Below are 18,475 nucleotides of genomic sequence, written 5' to 3'. Positions count from 1 at the left end.
ATCCCATCATCTAAGTCATCAGTAAATATAGTGAGTTGGTGAAAGCCCCAATAGAGATCATTGTGGACAACAATTAGCGATCCACCCATTATTCCGACTTTCTGTCTCCATCACTCAGTCAGTTTTAAGCCAGATCAATAATTTGAGTTAAATTCCATGAATTTGAAATTTAGCTAACAGTTTCAATTCTTTTTTATTTGGATGTAGGCACTGTTGGCTAGGCCTCCACTTATTGCCCATTCCTAATGCCTTTTGTGAGGTACTTTGTCAAATGCTGCATTTCTGATTGGAGGGCTGTGACAAGTGGCGTTCCTCAGGGATCAGTGCTGGGACCTTTGTTATTTGTAATATATAAATGATTTGGAGGAAAATGTAACTGGATTGATTAGTAAGTTTGCTGACGACACAAAGGTTGGTGGATTTGGGGATAGCGATGAGGACCACCAGAGGATACAGCAGGATATAGATCAGTTAGAGTCTTGGACGGAGAGATGCCAGATGGAGTTTAATCCAGACAAATGTGAGGTAATGCATTTTGGAAGGTCTAATACAGATAGGAAATATACAGCAAATGGCAGAACCTTTAAGAGTATTGATAAGCAAAGGGATCTGGGTGTATAGGTGCACAGGTCACTGAAAGTGGCAATGCAGGTGGAGAAGGTAGTCAAGTAGGCATACGGCATGCTTGCCTTCATCGGCCGGGGTATTGAGTTAAAAATTGGCAAGTAATGTTGCAGCTTTATAGAACCTTAGTTAGAAGGAATAAAGTGTTAAATTCTGATTGCCATACTACCAGAAGAATGTGGAGGCTTTGAAGGGGGTACAGAAAAGATTGCCTGGTACAGAGGGCATTAGCTATGAGGAGAGGTTGGAGAAACTTGGTTTGTTCTCACTGGAATGACAGAGGTTGGGGAGCAACCTGATAGAAGTCTACAAGATTATGAGAGGCATGGATAGAATGGATAGTCAGAAGCTTTCTCCCAGGGTGGAAGAGTCAATTACTAAGGGGCACAGGTTTAAGGTGTGAGGGGCAAGGTTTAAAGGAGATGCACGAGGCAGATTATTTACACAGAGGATGGTGGGTGCCTGGAACTCACTGCTGGAGGAGATAGTGGAAGCAAATATGATAGTGAGCTTCAAGGGATATCTGGACAAATACATGAATAGGATGGGAATCGGGGGATATGGTCCCCGGAAGGGTAGGGGTTTTTTAGTTAAGTCAAGCAGCATGGTCGGTGCAGGCTTGGAGGACTGAAGGGCCTGTTCCTGTGCTGTCATTTTCTTTGTTCTTTGTTCTTTATCTTGGCCTCCATGTCCCAACACCTAGTACGAGACACGATGCTGCTGTATCTCTTCCACTACAAAACTGGGCCTGGAGGGCCTGGAAAGCTGTTGGCCAATCTGATTAGCTGTCAGTTCTACAAGATAGGACTTCCATCCAAGTGAGGACAGACATCCCACCTGCTGTCAATCAATGCTCATTGAAACATAAGATGTGATTTCCCTTTTTATTTTCATAAAAGGGAAGTCACTTTGATAGAATTGTATCAGAGGCCCTCAGTAGTCTGTGGGAAATTGAGGAGCAAATAAGTAAGGAGATTGCAATTAGCTCCAAGAAAAATAGAGTGGTAATAGTAGGGGATTTTAACTTTCCCAACATTGACTGAGACAGCCAATAGTATCAGAGGGTTGGATGGAGAGAAATTTGTTGAGTGTATTCAGGAGGGATTTTTCATTCAAAACATGGATGGCCTGACTAGAGAGGGAGCAAATCTTGGGAAATAAGGAAGGGCAGGTGACAGAAGGATTAGTAAGGTATCACTTTGGGACCAGTGACCATAATTCTATTAGTTAAGATAGCTATGGGGAATGATAGGTTGACCCAAAAGTTAAAATTCTAAATTGGGACTAGGCCAATCTTGATGGCATCAGGCAGGAACTTTCAAAATGTAATTGGGGTAGTCTGTTGGAAGGCAAAGGGACATCTGGTAAGTGGGAGGCTTTCAAAAGTGTGTTAACGAAGGTTCAGGGAAGGCACATTCCTCTTAGAGTGAAGGGCAAGGCTGGTAGAAGTGGAGAATCCTGGATGACTTCGGATATTGAGGCCTTGGTCAAGAAGAAGAAGGAGGCGCATGATATGCATAGGCAGCTGGGATCAAGTAAATCCTCTGAAGAGTATAGGGGATGTAGGAGGAGAGTTAAGAGAGAAATCAGGAGGGCAAAAAAGGGACACGAGATTGTTTTGACAGATAAGGCAAAGGAGAATCCAAAGAGCTTCTACAAATGCATAAAGGACAAAAGAGTAACGAGGGAGAAAATAGGGCCTTTCAAGGATCAACAAGATCATCGATGGGCGAATCCACAAGAGATCGGTGAGGTACTAAATGAATATTTCTCATTGGTATTTACTGTTGAGAAAAGCATGGATATTAGGGAACTTGGGGAAATAAATAGTGATGTCTTGAGGAGTATTACATATTACAGAGAACAAGGTGCTGGAAGTCTTACAGTGCTTCAAGGTAGATAAATCCCCAGGACCTGATGAAGTGTATCCCAGGACGTTGTGGGAGGCTACGGAAGAAATTGCGAATCCCCTAGCAGAGATATTTGAATCATTGACAGTCACAGGTGAGGTGCCTGAAGATTGGAGGGTGGCAAATGTTATGCCTTTGTTTAAGAAGGACTGCAAGGAAAAGCCTGGGAACTACAGGCCAGTGAGCCTCACATCTGTGGTGGGTAAGTTGTCAGAATGTATTTCGAGAGACAGGATCTACAGACATTTAGAGACGCAAGGACTAATTAGGGACAGTCAGCATGACTTTGTGAGTGGAAGATCATGTCTCACAAATTTGATTGAAGGGGTAACGAAGAAGGTAGATGAAGACAGTGCAGTTGATGTTGTCTACATGGACTTTAGCAAGGCCTTTGACAAGGTACCGCATGGTAGATTGTTGCATAAGTCTCATGAGATCCAGCGTGAAGTAGCTAGATGGATACAAAATTAGCTTGATGACAGAAAACAGAGGGTGGTTGTAGAGAGTTGTTTTCTAAACTGGAAGCCTGTGACTGCAATGTGTCTCAGGGATCAGTGTTGGGTTCACTGTTATTTGTCATTTATATTAATGATTTGGATGAGAATATAGGAGGCACGATTAGTAAGTTTGCAGATGACACCAAAATTGGTGGCATAGCGGTCAGTGGAGAAGGTTATCTTGGATTGCAATGGGATCTTGAGCAGTTGGGCCAGTGAGCTGATGATTGGCAGATGGAGTTTCATTTAGATAAATGCAAGGTGATGCCTTTTGGTACATAGAACCAGGGCAGGACTTACTCAGTTAATGGTAAGGCATTAGGGTGAGTTACAGAACAAAGAGATCTAGGGGTACAGGTTCATAGCTCCTTGAAAGTGGAGTCACAGGAGGACAGAGTTGTGAAGTAGGCATTCAACATGCTTGGTTATATTAGTCAGAACATTGAATACAGGAGTTGGGATGTCTTGTTGAAGTTGTACAAGACATTGGTAAGGCCACACTTGGAATACCGTGTACGTTCTGGTCACCCTATTATAGAAAGGATATAATTAAACTAGAAAGAGTGCAGAAGCGATTTACTAGGATGCTACCAGGACTTGATAGTTTAAGTTATAAGGAGAGGCTGGATAGACTGATGCTTTTTTCTTTGGAGCATAGAAGGTTGAGAGGCGATCTTACACAGGTCTACAAAATAATGAGGGGCACAGATCAGCTAGATAGTCAATATCTTTTCTCAAAGGTAGGGGAATCTAAAACTAGAGGGCATAGGTTTAAGTTGAAAGGGGACAGATACAAAAGGGTCCAGAGAGGCAATTTTTTCACACAGAGGGTGGAGAGTATCTGGAACATTCTACCAGAGGTAGTAGAAGAGGCGGGTACAATTTTGTCTTTTAAAAAACATTTAGACAGTTGCAATGGTAAGATGGGTACTGAGAGATATGGGCAATTGGGACTAGCTTAGGAGTTTTAAAAAAGGGAAGAATGGACAAGTTGGGCTGAAGGCCCAGTTGCCATGCTTTGAACCTCTATGACTCTATGAGATAGAAATACATACTGGGGGAGGTAGAAAAACAAAGTGGAGGTAGGGAAATCTATGTTACTCCATGCAAGATGTGTATTACTGAGAATAGAAAGTTCAGAAACAGACAATTTGACAAAGCTGCTATTGTTACTCCACATGAACCTCCTCCTATTCTTCTTCATCTAACTCCATTGGTATAACCTTCTCATTTTTTTGGAACTGAACTGACAGCATCTGGAAAGGGAAGAAATGGGTTAATAGGAGAGACTGATGCCCTTTCTCGTTCTAGAACCTGACGTTCCTGTTGTGTATTTTTTGTTTCTGATTCTTGGCATTTACAAACTTTCTATTCACACTTTCTTGGTATCAACACTGCTCGATTGAAAACTGATTAATGTAATGCACTGACAAAATATTCTCTCATTCCTGCAGTTCCTATTATTTTAAATATTTACATTGAGGTTACTGAACCATTTACCATTCCAAGTTGAGAACAAATGTGTCCTGGGTTGAGAGATAGAGAACCCTGTCTGGAATTACCTCAGCTTCTAAAAATGCATGGAAAATTAGAGCTAGTATTAGCCTTCAGCTGTTTCAGCCAATCATTGGAAGTTCTTTGCTGAACTTTACTACTTTTCTCACAGCCATTGAGAGGCTTTTTCAATGTTCCTCCCACGACTGCTACTCATTTGCTGTTTCTCCTGTACGGAGCCTTTGGTATATTCTCGACACTGTTACATTTTACGGCAGTATATAGACCTAAGTGCTTGGTTGTTAACACAAAACAAGACTGAAATATTTTCTTTTCATAAACAAATAAGTCAAAAAATAGACACACCTATACCATCAGACTTGTATACATAGACACACTCACAAATGCATACACAAACACACAGTTGTGCACAGTTGCACATGCACACATGCATCCCCCATGCATACACACTCGTGACATCATACACACACCCACATTCTCTCTCACACACACCTATTCACACATCCACTACATATATACACTTGCACATCACACACATTCGTACACACACACATGTACATTCACACTTACAGAGACCCACATTTATGCCTGTTAGGCTGCAGAAGTAGTTGTTTTTATTTACTCAGTCATAGGATGTGGGTATTGTTGACAAGGCCAGCAGTTGTTGCTCATCCCTAATTGCCACTGAGAAGGTGGTGGTGTCATTTTGAACAGCTGCAGTTCATGTGATGTAGACACAGCCACAGTTAAGTTAAAGTTTAATTATTAGTCATAAGTAGGCTTATATTAACGCTTCAATGAAGTTATTGTGAAAATGTGTAAGGAAGCATGTTCCAGGATTTTAACTGGACTAATAAACTAGATAATGCAAGCAAAACTCACCACCATAGAGGGAGAATGTGAAATCCATTTTTAAAACACTTGAAATAAAAAATGATATAAGCTATCAGATTAAAACTAGTTTACAAATATTTTTTAGGAAAGTTGTCATCCTTATCCTGTCTGAACCATTTATGACCCTTTATTGTTAAAATTCCTTATTTAACAGCATTACATGAGCACCTTCACCACATGCACCACATTCTTGCTCATGGTTTTTAAACAAAGTCACATCTTGGTTGTGTGATTTTTAAATTATTTCCGAAGTACTTTAATTTAATAGCAAGATTCACATCAGGTTTCAACTGTATCTGTAAAGGAACTTAGAATTATAGAAGAATCAAAGGATCATAAAAACCCAACAGTGCAGAAAAAAGGCCATTCGGCCCATTGAGTCTGCACCGACCACAATCCCATCCAGGCCCTATCCCTGTATCCCTACATATTTACCCTCTAATCCCTCTAAGCTATGCATCTTGGGACACTAAAGGGCAATTTAGCATGGCCAATCAACCTAACCCGCACAGCTTTGGACTTGACAGGCTTTTTGAGTTCAATCATTCAACTTATGTAAAATCCTGTGGTTGGAACTGAGCCTAGTCAAGCCAGCCCAGAGATCGGATTCCTTTTGCAGGCCTACGTGTCAGCTCACATAACACTGGCAGGAAAGACAATATCATCTGACAACTCATGTTCACATATTGGCATGGGATTATCATTAGCAATATGGGGCCATGCAGCTACACTTGACTGGGAACCTGGGCATGTGTAATCGAACCTACTTAAACTGCAAAGGGTTATAATCAAAATGTTATTTTTGGGACGGGGGTGGGAGGGATTGGCTCAATGTCAAAACCTTGCCTGATTCAACAGTGGAAAACTAAACTATCCATCAAATAGTGGCACTCTAAGTAATTGACAAAGATGTTGCTTCTGATTTTAAAAGGAAATTACATCTGTAACATCTGACCAAAAAATAAAGAGTTTTCTATTTTGTACTTTTAAGAACAAGATATGTTTCAGGTAATCTTTTAATAGCCTCTGTAAAGGAACTTGATTAGCTTCCTGACTTCTTCCATCACTCCCTTACCTGAAACCCTAAAGTTTGGGACTTGGTCAAGTTGAGCCAACAATCACCATGAGAGGAATGGTATCCCTTTTTTGTTGCAATTCTCACATTGATGAATTCTGCATAATTGTGGGGATAGTGTTTCTAATTTAATGTAGCAACCTGCTCATCCCATTCATTATTTACTATATTGGGAGTAATGGCTATCTAAGTAAAATCTGAGGTACTATAAATATACTTTGAGTAGTCAATTTGACAGGTGGACTGAAGTAATTTGAGTTGCTTCAGTGTGCCAGAGTTATTCCATGATATTTTCAATACACTTTAGAACTGTGAGAATCTTTCCACTATGTTATGGCCATTTTAATGTCCTCCAGTAAACTGCAGCCATAAGAAAGTTATCCTGAGCCATTACAGCAATCTGAGGGTTTCTTCAGTATATTGTTTATATTTGGCAGTTCTGTTGTTTGTTAACTGTCATTATATTTAATTTCACAGCTTTTTAAATCTGCATTGCAGCAAATTCTAGGACTTGGATAAACTGTTACTAGCAGATTTTAAAAATTAATTTGCAGTAGTAAAAATTTAGGAACAAAGCAACCTAATATTTATGAAATACTTGCACAGTAGCGGTTACATTCAATTAAGGCTGCAGTTTTTTGAGTCGGCTGTAACTGGAATTTCAACCAACTGCTCATTATTCGTTCCTAATTCGAAGACAGCACAGTTTCAAACTGTAAAAGTTCTGCATGTTTTCAGCAGTAATTTCATACTGCTTAGAGTCTTAGAGTCATACATGTTTACAGCATGGAAAAGGCCCTTTGGCCCAACTTGTCCATGGTTTTTAAGTCTCTGTTTCCCTTTACACTATCCTCAACCACCAAAGCCATACAGGGTCACCCCTTGGCGCTTTAGCGCGTACACCACATCCATGGCAGTCACTGTTTTGCGCTTGGCCTGTTCAGTGTAGGTCACCGTGTCCCTGATCACATTCTCCAAAAACACCTTCAACACCACGCGGACCTCTGCGTAGATCAAGCCGGAGATATGCTTGAAGCCTCCACAGCGAGCCAGACACCTGATGGCAGGCTTGGTAATGCCTTGAATATTGTCATGGAGCACCTTGTGATGCTGCTTGGCTCCGCCTTTACCAAGGCCTTTATCAACTTTCCCTCTACCTGACACGATCTATACCAAACATTCAACAAATGCCAACGTGTCCATGTTGCCCCCATTTTTTAACCCCTAAGCTAATCCCAATTGCCCGCATTTGCCCTGTATCCCTGTAAATCCATCTTACTGTGTAACTGTCTAAATGCTTTATAAAAGACAAAATTGTACCCGCCTTCTGAGCTTTTAAAAAAAGAGAACAGCATTTATTATACTTGACACCCAATCTAATAAAAAACCAAGTTATACAGACATAGATACTCAAATTTCAATATACTAGCAAGTTAGAGAGATGGAGAACAGAATAAGTGGTCTTTTTAGAGTCCAACAGATGTTACACATATATAGGTCTAGTAGGCTGAGACTAGGTTGGTTGCAGGCTGAGCTTGATGGTTCCTTTGGATCCAGTGTCAAGGCAATTTATATTTATATTTATATTTATATTCTAAGAGGGGATCTTATTGAAACATATAAGATGATTAGAGGTTTAGATAGGGTGGATAGTGATAGCCTTTTTCCTCGGATGGAGAAAGCTAGCACGAGGGGGCATGGCTTTAAATTAAGGGGGGGTAGCTACAGGACGGATGTCAGGGGTAGGTTCTTTACCCAGCGGGTGGTGAGGGATTGGAATGCCCTGCCTGCTGCGGTTGTAAATGCGTCTAGTTTGGGGGCGTTTAAGAGATCTCTGGATAGGTTTATGGACGAAAAGGGATTGGTATAGGCTAGTGGGTCATTGTTTTTGTAACTGGTCGGCGCAACATCGTGGGCCGAAGGGCCTGTTCTGCGCTGTAATGTTCTATGTTCTATGTTCTATATGTTGACTAATCTCTTCTTATGGAGCCAGCAGCTGCTGGGTCTCTGTGGCTCCTCCCCCTGCGATTGGGTCAGATTATTGTTGCTGCAGGATCGATGGGCTGAATGGCCTTCTTTAGCACTCTAGGGATTCTATTCTATGAAACTTTTAAGGAGGTATAGCGGGTTGATGGGTTTTTGATAAGAGAAGGGATTAAGGGTTATGGGGAGAGGGCGGGAAAGTGGAACTGAGCCACGACAGATCAGCCATGATCTTACTGAATGGCGGGGCAGGCTCGAAGGGCTAGATGGCCTACTCCTGCTCCTATTTCTTATGTTCTTATGTTCTTATAAACACTTGAAAGGGGAAGTATGAGCAGACTATGGAAGTTAGATAGTTCAGCGGTGGTGGAAAGATGAATCCTATTTTAGTACATGATGGGACAGGTAGTATTTTTTAAAACTACATTTTCATAATACATTTTAAGATGTAAATTTTGTAATGAACTCTGATCTGTTACACTAGAGGTGCCGAACAGTGGCAGGGGGTGGGTGATGGTGGTGAAATAGGGGTTGATTGCTGTGTGTAGCAAAGCGGGGACAGGGGAGGGAGACGCAAGAGTGGCTGACTACTGCATGTGAGGGGGAGGCGCAAGGGGCTGATTACTGTGTGTGGGAGGAAGGGAAAGGAATGGATTACAGTATCTATGTGGGAGTGAGCTATCACTGAGGAATATGGAAAGCTTGACGTGAAGCAGACATACATTAAATTTAAAGTATTTTACAAATACTTTAAAAAACAGGTGTTTATATTTATATGAGGTATTATTGAACATTGGTCCATAATATGCAAACATTAACATGTTGAACATTACGAGGCTGATGGCTTTTGTTGGCACCTGAGTTACATTAGTTTTCAAGTTTTAAAATGGTCCCACATTGGAAAATAGTTGGTGAAGCACCATGTTTAAGATTAAATAAACCATCAATAAACCATTATAAACCAATCCAACTACCAATCTATACTGACATGTTCTTGGAAAAATAACCACTCAATTTTTACCACAAATTTCTTGATTGAATAAAATCTCTTAATTTATGAGAGAGTGGGCTCGGCAATGACCGGAATTATTTAACTTCAGTCAACAGATGCTTCTGGAATTTCTCATCTCATGGTTGATCATTTTTAGTTGCTGAAGTGAACGGTTGAGTGAACGTTGCGCGGAACCGCCCTCTGAAAGCGGCCGGAACTGTTGCAAGGGGAAACTTGTTGTTGAGGCACCATGAAAGCGGCGGAAGAAGCGCGGGGGAGCTGTTTGAGGGTGGGACTCCGGTAGCGGGGGGCTGAGATGTGCTGGAGTCGTTTGCGGGTAAGGAGACAGCGGCTGAATAAACAGCAACAACCTGGGGAGGGAATCTGCTTTCCGATCGCAGGGCTTCACTTCTATCGTCAGTGCACTGATTCCGCCCTCTCTCGCCCACTTCATTGTGGAGGGTAAAGGGCCGGGGAGGTGGGCAATCCACACTAGGGTAGGGAGGACCAGGAGGCTCAGCTTTTTTTTAAAGTCAATTTATTAGTGTCACAAGTTGGCTTACATTAACACTGCAATAAAGTTACTGTGAAAATCCCCTAGTCGCCACACTCTGGTGCCTGTTCAGGTACACTGAGAGAATTTAGTATGGCCAATGCATCTAACCTAAGACCACTCAGTATCTTGCTATGTCCCTCCCCCAACATTGCATTGTCGTAATTTATAGAACATAAAACATTACAGCGCAGTACAGGCCCTTCAGCCCTCGATGTTGCACCGACCAGTGGGACCAAGCTAATGATCCTCTAACCTAAACTATTCCAATGTTATCCATATGCCTATCCACTGACCATTTGAACGCCCTTAAAGTTGGCGAGTCCACCACTGCTGCAGGCAGGGCATTCCACGCCCTTACTACCCTCTGAATAAAGAACCTACCTCTGACATCTGTCCTATAATTACCACCCCTTAATTTAAAGCTATGTCCCCTCATGTTAGCTATCACCATCCGAGGAAAAAGGCTCTTACTATCCACCCTGTCTAACCCTCTGATCATCTTGTATGCCTCAATTAGGTCACCGCTCAACCTTTTTCTTTCTAACGAAAACAACCTCAAGTCCCTCAGCCTTTCCTCATAAGACCTTCCCACCATACCAGGCAACATCCTGGTAAACTTCCTCTGCACCCTTTCCAATGCCTCCACATCCTTCTTATAATGCGGCGACCAGAACTGTATGCAATACTCCAAGTGCGGCCGCACCAGAGTTTTGTACAGTTGCAACGTGACCTCACGGCTCCGAAATTCAATCCCTCTACCAATAAAAGCTAACACACCTTACACGTTCTTAACAACCTTATCAACCTGGGTGCCAACTTTCAGGGATCTATGCACACGTACACCGAGATCTCTCTGCTCGTCGACACTACCAAGAGTCTTTCCATTAGCCCTATATTCTGTACTCCTGTTACTCTTACCAAAGTGAATCATCTCACATTTTTCCGTATTAAACCCCATTTGCCACCTCTCAGCCCAGCTCTGCAGCTTATCTATGTCCCTCTGCAAACTGTAACATCCGTCCTCACTGTCTACAACTCCTCCGACTTTGGAGGACTTACATTACACCAGAAATGAAGTTATTGTAAAAATCCTCTAGTCACCAAACTCTGGTGCCTCTTCCGGTACACTGAGAGAGAATTTAGCATGGCCAGTGTGCCTAACCAGCACGTCTTTTGGAGGAAACCAGAGCATCCAGAGGAAACCCACGCAGAGATGGGGAGAACATGCAGACTCCACACAAATAGTTGCCCAAGCTAGGAATCAAACCCAGGTCCGTGGAACTGTGATGAATCAGTGCTGCCCCTCAGATAACCAGTGGGAACTCGATGGGCTGAATGGTCTCCTTCTACACTTTGGGATTCTATGATTCTTCTTGATAAAGCATTTCCAGTGTTCCGAATGCTTGAGAAACATGGAGTTAACAGAGGTGGCTGGGTAATAAGGCCTGATTTTAACATAGCCAAGATACAGAGTGGGAGACACAGCACTTGGAGCTTCGTTCCAAGACCTTACAAATCATTTAATGTTCTAACAATCCTCTAACTCGGTATGGCTAATTGCTGACTGCCCTGTACAAATGTGTTTACACAATCCTTTGGAACTTGGCTCTTTCTTGAAATAATTTATTCTAAGACCACTCAGTATCTCACAATGACTCCCCCCCCCCTTACAAATGTTGCAATTGCAGTAATTTCTTGAAATAATTTCAGATTTTTCACCTCAATTACTCGATTTCCAGATCTATCTCAAGTGCCAATCAGACTTCCCTGAATAATCATTATCATTGCCAGTATCACCCTGTAATGCTTTGAACCTGTGATATTCGCTCTACTCTCATAATCAATAGTCTCACTGTCTTGGATTTCTTGAATTTAACATTTCCAGTCCATTAACTGTCTGCTCCTCTAAATTCTCATCTCCCACCTTTTTTCATTAATTTGACATAAGCAGTTGGCTACTGTTGTGTTCTTTCTCTGCACTGCCCCCAGTAGTTGGATGCCTGGCTTGTATCACAGCAACCTGAGTTGAACACAGTACTGTAATCACTGTACACTTTTTTCACCGCTTCCTCTGATTTGTCTCCTTTTCTGTTGGCTATGTCCTTAAATATTCTGCTAGATGACCAGCTCTACCCCACCTCGGCCTCTTTGTTTTCATTTTATTTAATTTTTAACTGTTCTCTACCTTCTGGTTCTTTACTGCCTTTATTTTTCTTTTCCCCATATTTTATCCTCCTTTTCTTACCTTTTCTCCCCTTTACTTCTCCTTTCCCCTTTTTCTTAATTTTACCTTTCTCCCACCTGTCTCCCCCTCCCCCACTTCATCTGTCACAACTTACCCTCTGATATTCTCTTTACGGACTGCTATTAGCACCTTTTAACCTTTCCCCTTGTTTTTGTGGCTATGACTCATCTTTCATTCCTTCACCCTACAGTGTAAACAACCTCCACCTTCAGTATCTTTTAGCTTTGTCAATGGTTAATATGAATTCAAGACGTCAGCTCTTTTTTCTCCTTACAGATGTTGCCAGACCTGCTGAGATTTTCCAGTATTTTCTCTTTTGGATTCTGCTAGCTTTGTTGATTACTGCCCTGTGTTGATTGGACACGCTGCGTATTAAGGCATCTAACGATCTTGAAGCCCCTTTTCCTGTTCCTACCGATTTTTACACCATTTGAGCTCTTTCCTACACACAAGAATTAGGAGTAGGGCATTCAACCCCTCGAGCTGCATCGTCACACAACAAGACAATGGCTGATTTGTTTGTGGTCTCCCCCTTCCTTCATGCCCCCATAACCTTGACCCTTTTGCCAATCAAAAATTTGTTACTCAGTCTTGAATATATTCAATGACCCAGCCTCCATTGCTCGCTAGGGAAGAGAATTCCACAGATGAGCGACCACCTGAGAAAAAAAATCTCATTGCAGTCTCAAATGGAAATCCTCCATTTTCAAATGGTATCTCTCAGGTCCAGACTCCCCCACAAGGGGAAACCGCTCTCCGCATCTACCCTGTCAGGTCCCGTCAGTGTGTTATATGTTTCAATAATAATTTCTGCTTCGTTTCCAAGGAGAAAGCATAACAGTTAAAAATCCTATAATACCGTGGGAACTAAGAATGACTCATTATAGTATGATCAGTCACTGCATTACTCAGATATGTTATTTTCTCTGATCCCCTGCTGGCACATTGTATCCTCTACTCATTAGTGTTAAAGCCAAAGAACATTCGCAGATTAACCTTGAAATACATCCTGAAGAATATATATGGTTTATTGATGTTAACTTAATGTATAAATATCAACATTTCAACTGGAAATAATTGATGCTAATTTTTGGTAACAAAATGGTAAGTGTTCTGTGGGTCAGCATTAACATCCCTCACCATGAATGTGCTAATTTTAATAAAAGGTGCAGTAAGAATAAAGGCAGGTAGGTAGTTTACATGGAGCAAATACTCTTTCAAGTAAGATAGAATCAAAATTGGAGCTTCTGGGTCAAGGGTGTGTAGTCTTTCACAGTCTCAGTGTATATTCCAAATAGATTGTATGTTTTTGGCATCTTTTGTAATGGAACTATTTGGGAAGAATGGTAGATACAATTTTTGGCCTTTGATTTAATGAATGCTTGTTTTCGTATTCCCTTCAGCTTCTGACTCTCACTGCAACAAATCTCCCAATTCTTATGTTGAAGATATAATGGAGCCACAGTGCAAAAAGAGAAAAACAAAGGCAGTCAGTACTTGGGAGTTGATACCTGTGCTTTCAGATGAGAAATTGTGTGAAGTTGAACTACTAGAAGCATATGCAGCCCCTATTATCAATAAAAAACAAACATCTTGTCTTGTTAAACAATTGGCTTGCCTCTATCCACTGAACAATCTTCCACATATCAAGAGAGTACGAACCTGCAGAAACAAAAACACTAGCCATTCTTTAGAAATCATCATTTGTCTACTCAGGGATTTGAATGGCACAGATGTACCAAATGGAGAAATATCTCTTAATGATCTCTTTCCTGAAGGAAAGGCTGATGGCATTGGACTTGGAGAACCTTTCCAGGTCAAGATACCAGCATGCCAACCATTGACCAGACCTCAGTTTGAAGCAGCTAGCCAGCACTGGCCAACATCCTTTCATGAAAACAAGCAGGTGACTGATGCCCTCCGAGGTCAACTTTTTAACACCGAGGAGAGAGCAAAGATGCAGACCTTTATGGAAAAAGCTATCGAAGCAGCTAAACTGGGAAAGGAAATGGGGATGGAGCCAGTAGGTGCAGTGATTGTTAACCCAGCCACTGATGAGGTTATTGCAGTAGGTCATGACTGCAGAAATGGACCAAATCCACTGCTTCATGCAGTAATGGTGTGTATTGATCTAGTTGCCAATGGACAAGGTGGTGGTGCTTATAATCATAACAAATATCCTAACTGTCATTTTAAATCTATAGCATCCTTTGCCCATGACCATGCAATCAACATTGGTAAACCTTTGCTTCCTCCAGAGGAAGGTACCTCAGGAGCTGCTGAAAATGGATTGCCCTACATATGCACTGGCTTTGACTTATATGTTTCCAGAGAACCATGTGTAATGTGTGCGATGGCACTCGTCCATTCCAGAATACGTGCAGTTTTTTATGCAACATCTTCTCCTGATGGAGCATTGGGCACCAAATATAAAATACATACAAAAAAGGATCTTAATCACCATTATGATGTTTTTAAAGGATTGATGGAAGAAGAATGTCAGCTTCTTTTGTCTTAATATTAAACAGTAGTTTCAGTTTTGCTTGTGAAACAAAATGTATTTTTAGTACAGATTTTATTTTTAAATGCATTTTCATTTTAAATGCTGTTTTAATTCCAATGGACTATCAGCTATTCATTTCCAGGAAACTATTTACAATTATGAACAGTCTTGTAACTCCTTGATATTTTGCTACTTATTAAACAGTTAATACAGAATTTTTGGGCTTTGATTTAATGAATACTTAATTGTTTTCCTATTCCCTTCAGCTTTTGACTCTCACCGCAACAAATCTCCCAATTCTTATGTTGAAAGTATAATGAAGTTACAGTGCAAAAAGAGAAATGTATGAAAATTCATCATGGTATTAGACTCTGCAGCAGAAGTGGAGTAAACATTGGGGATTTTTGAGTGATCCATCTTTGCATGAAATAGGTCTGGACAGGCAACAGCAAAGCTGACCATAAATGTTGTATATGTTGGAACAGGAATAGCCTCAGGTCAGGAATTAATATACATGATTTTTAAAAAATGTTTGAATTGACAGTTTGTATTTATATACCTTTCCTCACACTGAGAAGTGCCTTAAGTTCTTTACAGTTATTCTGGAGAGGAAGTGAAAACAATCAAAGCGAAGGGTTGATAGTCTTGACAGTAGAGGAGGAGATGACAAGACAAGGCAAGGAGATGAGAGGACGGGAGTTTCAGTCAATGAGAATAAAGTGACTTAAGGGGAAACAATCATTAGAGGAATGGGGAGCAAGAGGTAGGCTGTAACATAAGTGTTTGCAAAGGCACATTAGATGTAAGAAAATGAAAGATTGAAGTCATTTAAAGGTGAAGCTCAATCAGATCAATTCCAAGGGGAGCTTTTGTTTCTGCAAAGTTTGGGGATGCAGGCCTTAGTTCAGATGCGAATTTTGTTGCAATGTTTTGGATGTGTTGTGATTTATACAGGACAGAAGTAGAAAAACCAACAAAGTGCTGGAGAATTTCAATCCTGTTTAATAGAGGCATAAGTTAGGAATTCTATTCTACAGGAGGGAGAAGTTCATTAGAGGCAAGCAATGTTTAGGGATGATAAAGTAGTCTTGGTATCAAAGAAGCTGCAATTTGGCCATGTAGTGTACCATCATTTGTGTATATCCACTTACTGAACTTTACAGTATCACAATATATCTATATATCTAAGTACCCTTACAAAGATGAAAAACCAGCCCATTACTAGAAGTGGTTGATCCTTGGATTCTGGGATGCTCATAATTCAAACGTAACTACGACTAAGCTGCAAGAGTGAGAGGATAATTATTTATCCATTAGCATACTCAAATGTTGTAAGGTTCAAATATTTTAAAAAGTATGGCTTGCAAATATTTAAACTGTCATTGAGATTATAGCATTTTAACAGTAACATTTTGAGCAAAATTGTGCAAAGATAAATTACTCCTCTTCTTCCTTCTCAATATGTCTGTAGCTTTTGACATGGTTGACCACACCATCCTCTTCCAATGTTTCTCTATTGTCATCCAGCTGGATGGGACTGCTCTCACCTGATTTCATTCTTATCTACCAGTGTATCACTTGCAATCTCTTGTTTTTCCACTCACACGCTTGTTGTCATCCAAGGATCTCTCCTTCACTCCCTCTCCTTGTCATCTACAATCAGTCCCTCAGCAATATCATCTGAAAACACAATGTTAGTTTTCACGTGTGTACTGCCGACACCCAGCTCTCTCTCACCACCACTTCTCCTTGATTTCTCCATTGTGCTAAATTATCAGACTGTTTATCCGACATCCGGTACTGAATGAGCAGAAATTTCCTCCAATTAAATATTGGGAAGACTGAAATAATTGTTTGCAATCCTTGCTCCTAACTCCGTTTCCCAGCTACCGATTCTGTTCCTCTCCCTAGTAGTAGTTTGAAACCAAACCAGTATGTTTGCAATTTTGGTATTTGTCCACAAGATGAGCTTTGGATCATATAACCAAATTGTGAATAGAACTCTCATTCACCTGACGAAGAGGCAGCACTCTGAAAGCTAGTGGCTTTTGCTACCAAATAAACCTGTTGGACTTTAACCAGGTGTTGAGATTTCTTATGTTCTTTAAGACACTCAAACTCTATCTCTAACCAAACTTTTGGTCATCTGATCTAATATCTCCTTACATGCTCAGGGTCATATTTTATTTTATAATGCTTCTGTGAAGCAGCTTCGGACCTTTTTATTACCATTATATACCTATAAGTTGTAATACCGTCAAAGGATAAGTTGACAAAATGGAGGCCCAAGACCAAAGTGGTGTTCTTACTGTTGTACAAACCTGGATAAAACTTACAGCAGTTTAAGGAGAAGTAGAGTTGATTGTAGCACAGTGGCCTCTCGTGGAGTACAGATTGTGTAGCTTGGAGACATGAACAGAAAGACTGCAGTGTGCCATGATGGGATAATTACAGCACGAGTTTACAAAGATGATTTTCATTCTATAAGTGGACAAATGAACTTTTAGATGATGAATTTTGTCACAGGCAGAATTCTGCTCAGTTCCAAATAATTAATTTTGGTAGTGTTTTATAACTTTAATTGGCTAATGTTAAGATGTAAACCATTTATTCCTTTGGCTACAAATTGGGAACAGTGTTGGAAGACTACAGCATATTAAGATATTTTATATCTGATCCAATTATGCCTTGTTCATACATTGTCCAGAGTTTGCATACTCAGCAATGTATGATATTGTCAAGGTCCTGTTGTTTTCATTGATTCATAACTTTTGGTTTGGAGACCTTTTGGTCTGGGCATATTTAAAGACTTCCACCATATTGTCACTGTTATGTCATGGCATTGTTGTGAAATGGGATTCCATAGACTGAAGTAACAACCTTCAAAAGCTCAAAACATTGTGAAAAGCTGTAAAATAGTATGGAAGTTTAACTTTGTAGTGCCGTGTAGTCAGCAACACTTGATGGAAGTAAAAGATAGCCAAGGCTTGGAATTTAAAAATAAATCTGTCTTTAGTAGAAATGTAGAATGTGCTGGAGACCTGGAGTACAGCCAATCTAATAACTCTTCAAAAATGGAGAGACAAATAAATCATGTAACAATACACCAATTCTTCATTGAGGTTGTGACTGAAGTTTGCCAACTACTCCACAAACCCTGTCTGTGTATAAATGGTGTGAGGATTGTATTGCCTGTGGCTATCTAGGTGTCAGTGGCACATGACTTTTCCAAGCTGCTGTTGGGAGATCAAAACAACATCTTGCAGTAGCACGCTTTTCCATAAAGGATGTCACAAGTGATGCACTGAGAATCAGTTTAATCTTGTTCAATTTTTGCCAGAGACAAGTAGTAGAGCAGGCATGAAGGCTGGCACAGATTTCAGTCTTCATGGTGCAGGGTGCTATTGACTGCAAGTACACACAATAAAAAGTCTGACAACACCAGGTTTAAGTCCAACCGATTTATTTGATAGTAAACTCACAAGCTTTCGGGGTTTGTCCCTTCATCAGGTGAATGGAGAGTTCTGACTTAAACCCGGTAGACTCAAACCTGGTGTTGTCAGACTTTTTACTGTGTTTACCCCAGTTCAACGCCGGCATATCCACATTGTGCATGTACACTGCCATACATGTGTTGCATGTTGAATGTGACCATTTTTATGTGCTGTAAGGGATTTAACAC

The 18,475-nt window shown here is 40.8% G+C and overlaps 1 protein-coding gene across 1 annotated transcript; it reads left to right on the top strand.

Annotated features, from left to right (window-relative positions):
- Nucleotides 1–9,757: 9,757 nt before the first annotated feature.
- adat3 (adenosine deaminase tRNA specific 3) lies at nucleotides 9,758–14,976 on the top strand. The gene is made up of 2 exons (XM_080198217.1): nucleotides 9,758–9,826; nucleotides 13,694–14,976. The coding sequence occupies exon 2, from the start codon at nucleotides 13,744–13,746 to the stop codon at nucleotides 14,806–14,808; it is 1,065 nt and encodes a 354-aa protein (XP_080054343.1). The 5' UTR covers nucleotides 9,758–9,826; nucleotides 13,694–13,743; the 3' UTR covers nucleotides 14,809–14,976.
- Nucleotides 14,977–18,475: the final 3,499 nt, after the last annotated feature.

Source organism: Carcharhinus amblyrhynchos, chromosome 11, assembly GCF_965287045.1.
Source record: "Carcharhinus amblyrhynchos chromosome 11, sCarAmb.v2.hapA, whole genome shotgun sequence".
Lineage (NCBI taxonomy): Eukaryota > Metazoa > Chordata > Chondrichthyes > Carcharhiniformes > Carcharhinidae > Carcharhinus > Carcharhinus amblyrhynchos.
This window is presented reverse-complemented; position numbering and strand designations above follow the sequence as displayed.

Bases quoted from the DNA above. Each gene is read 5' to 3' on its own strand.
- adat3 (XM_080198217.1), top strand. From the start codon at position 13,744: ATGGAGCCACAGTGCAAAAAGAGAAAAACAAAGGCAGTCAGTACTTGG.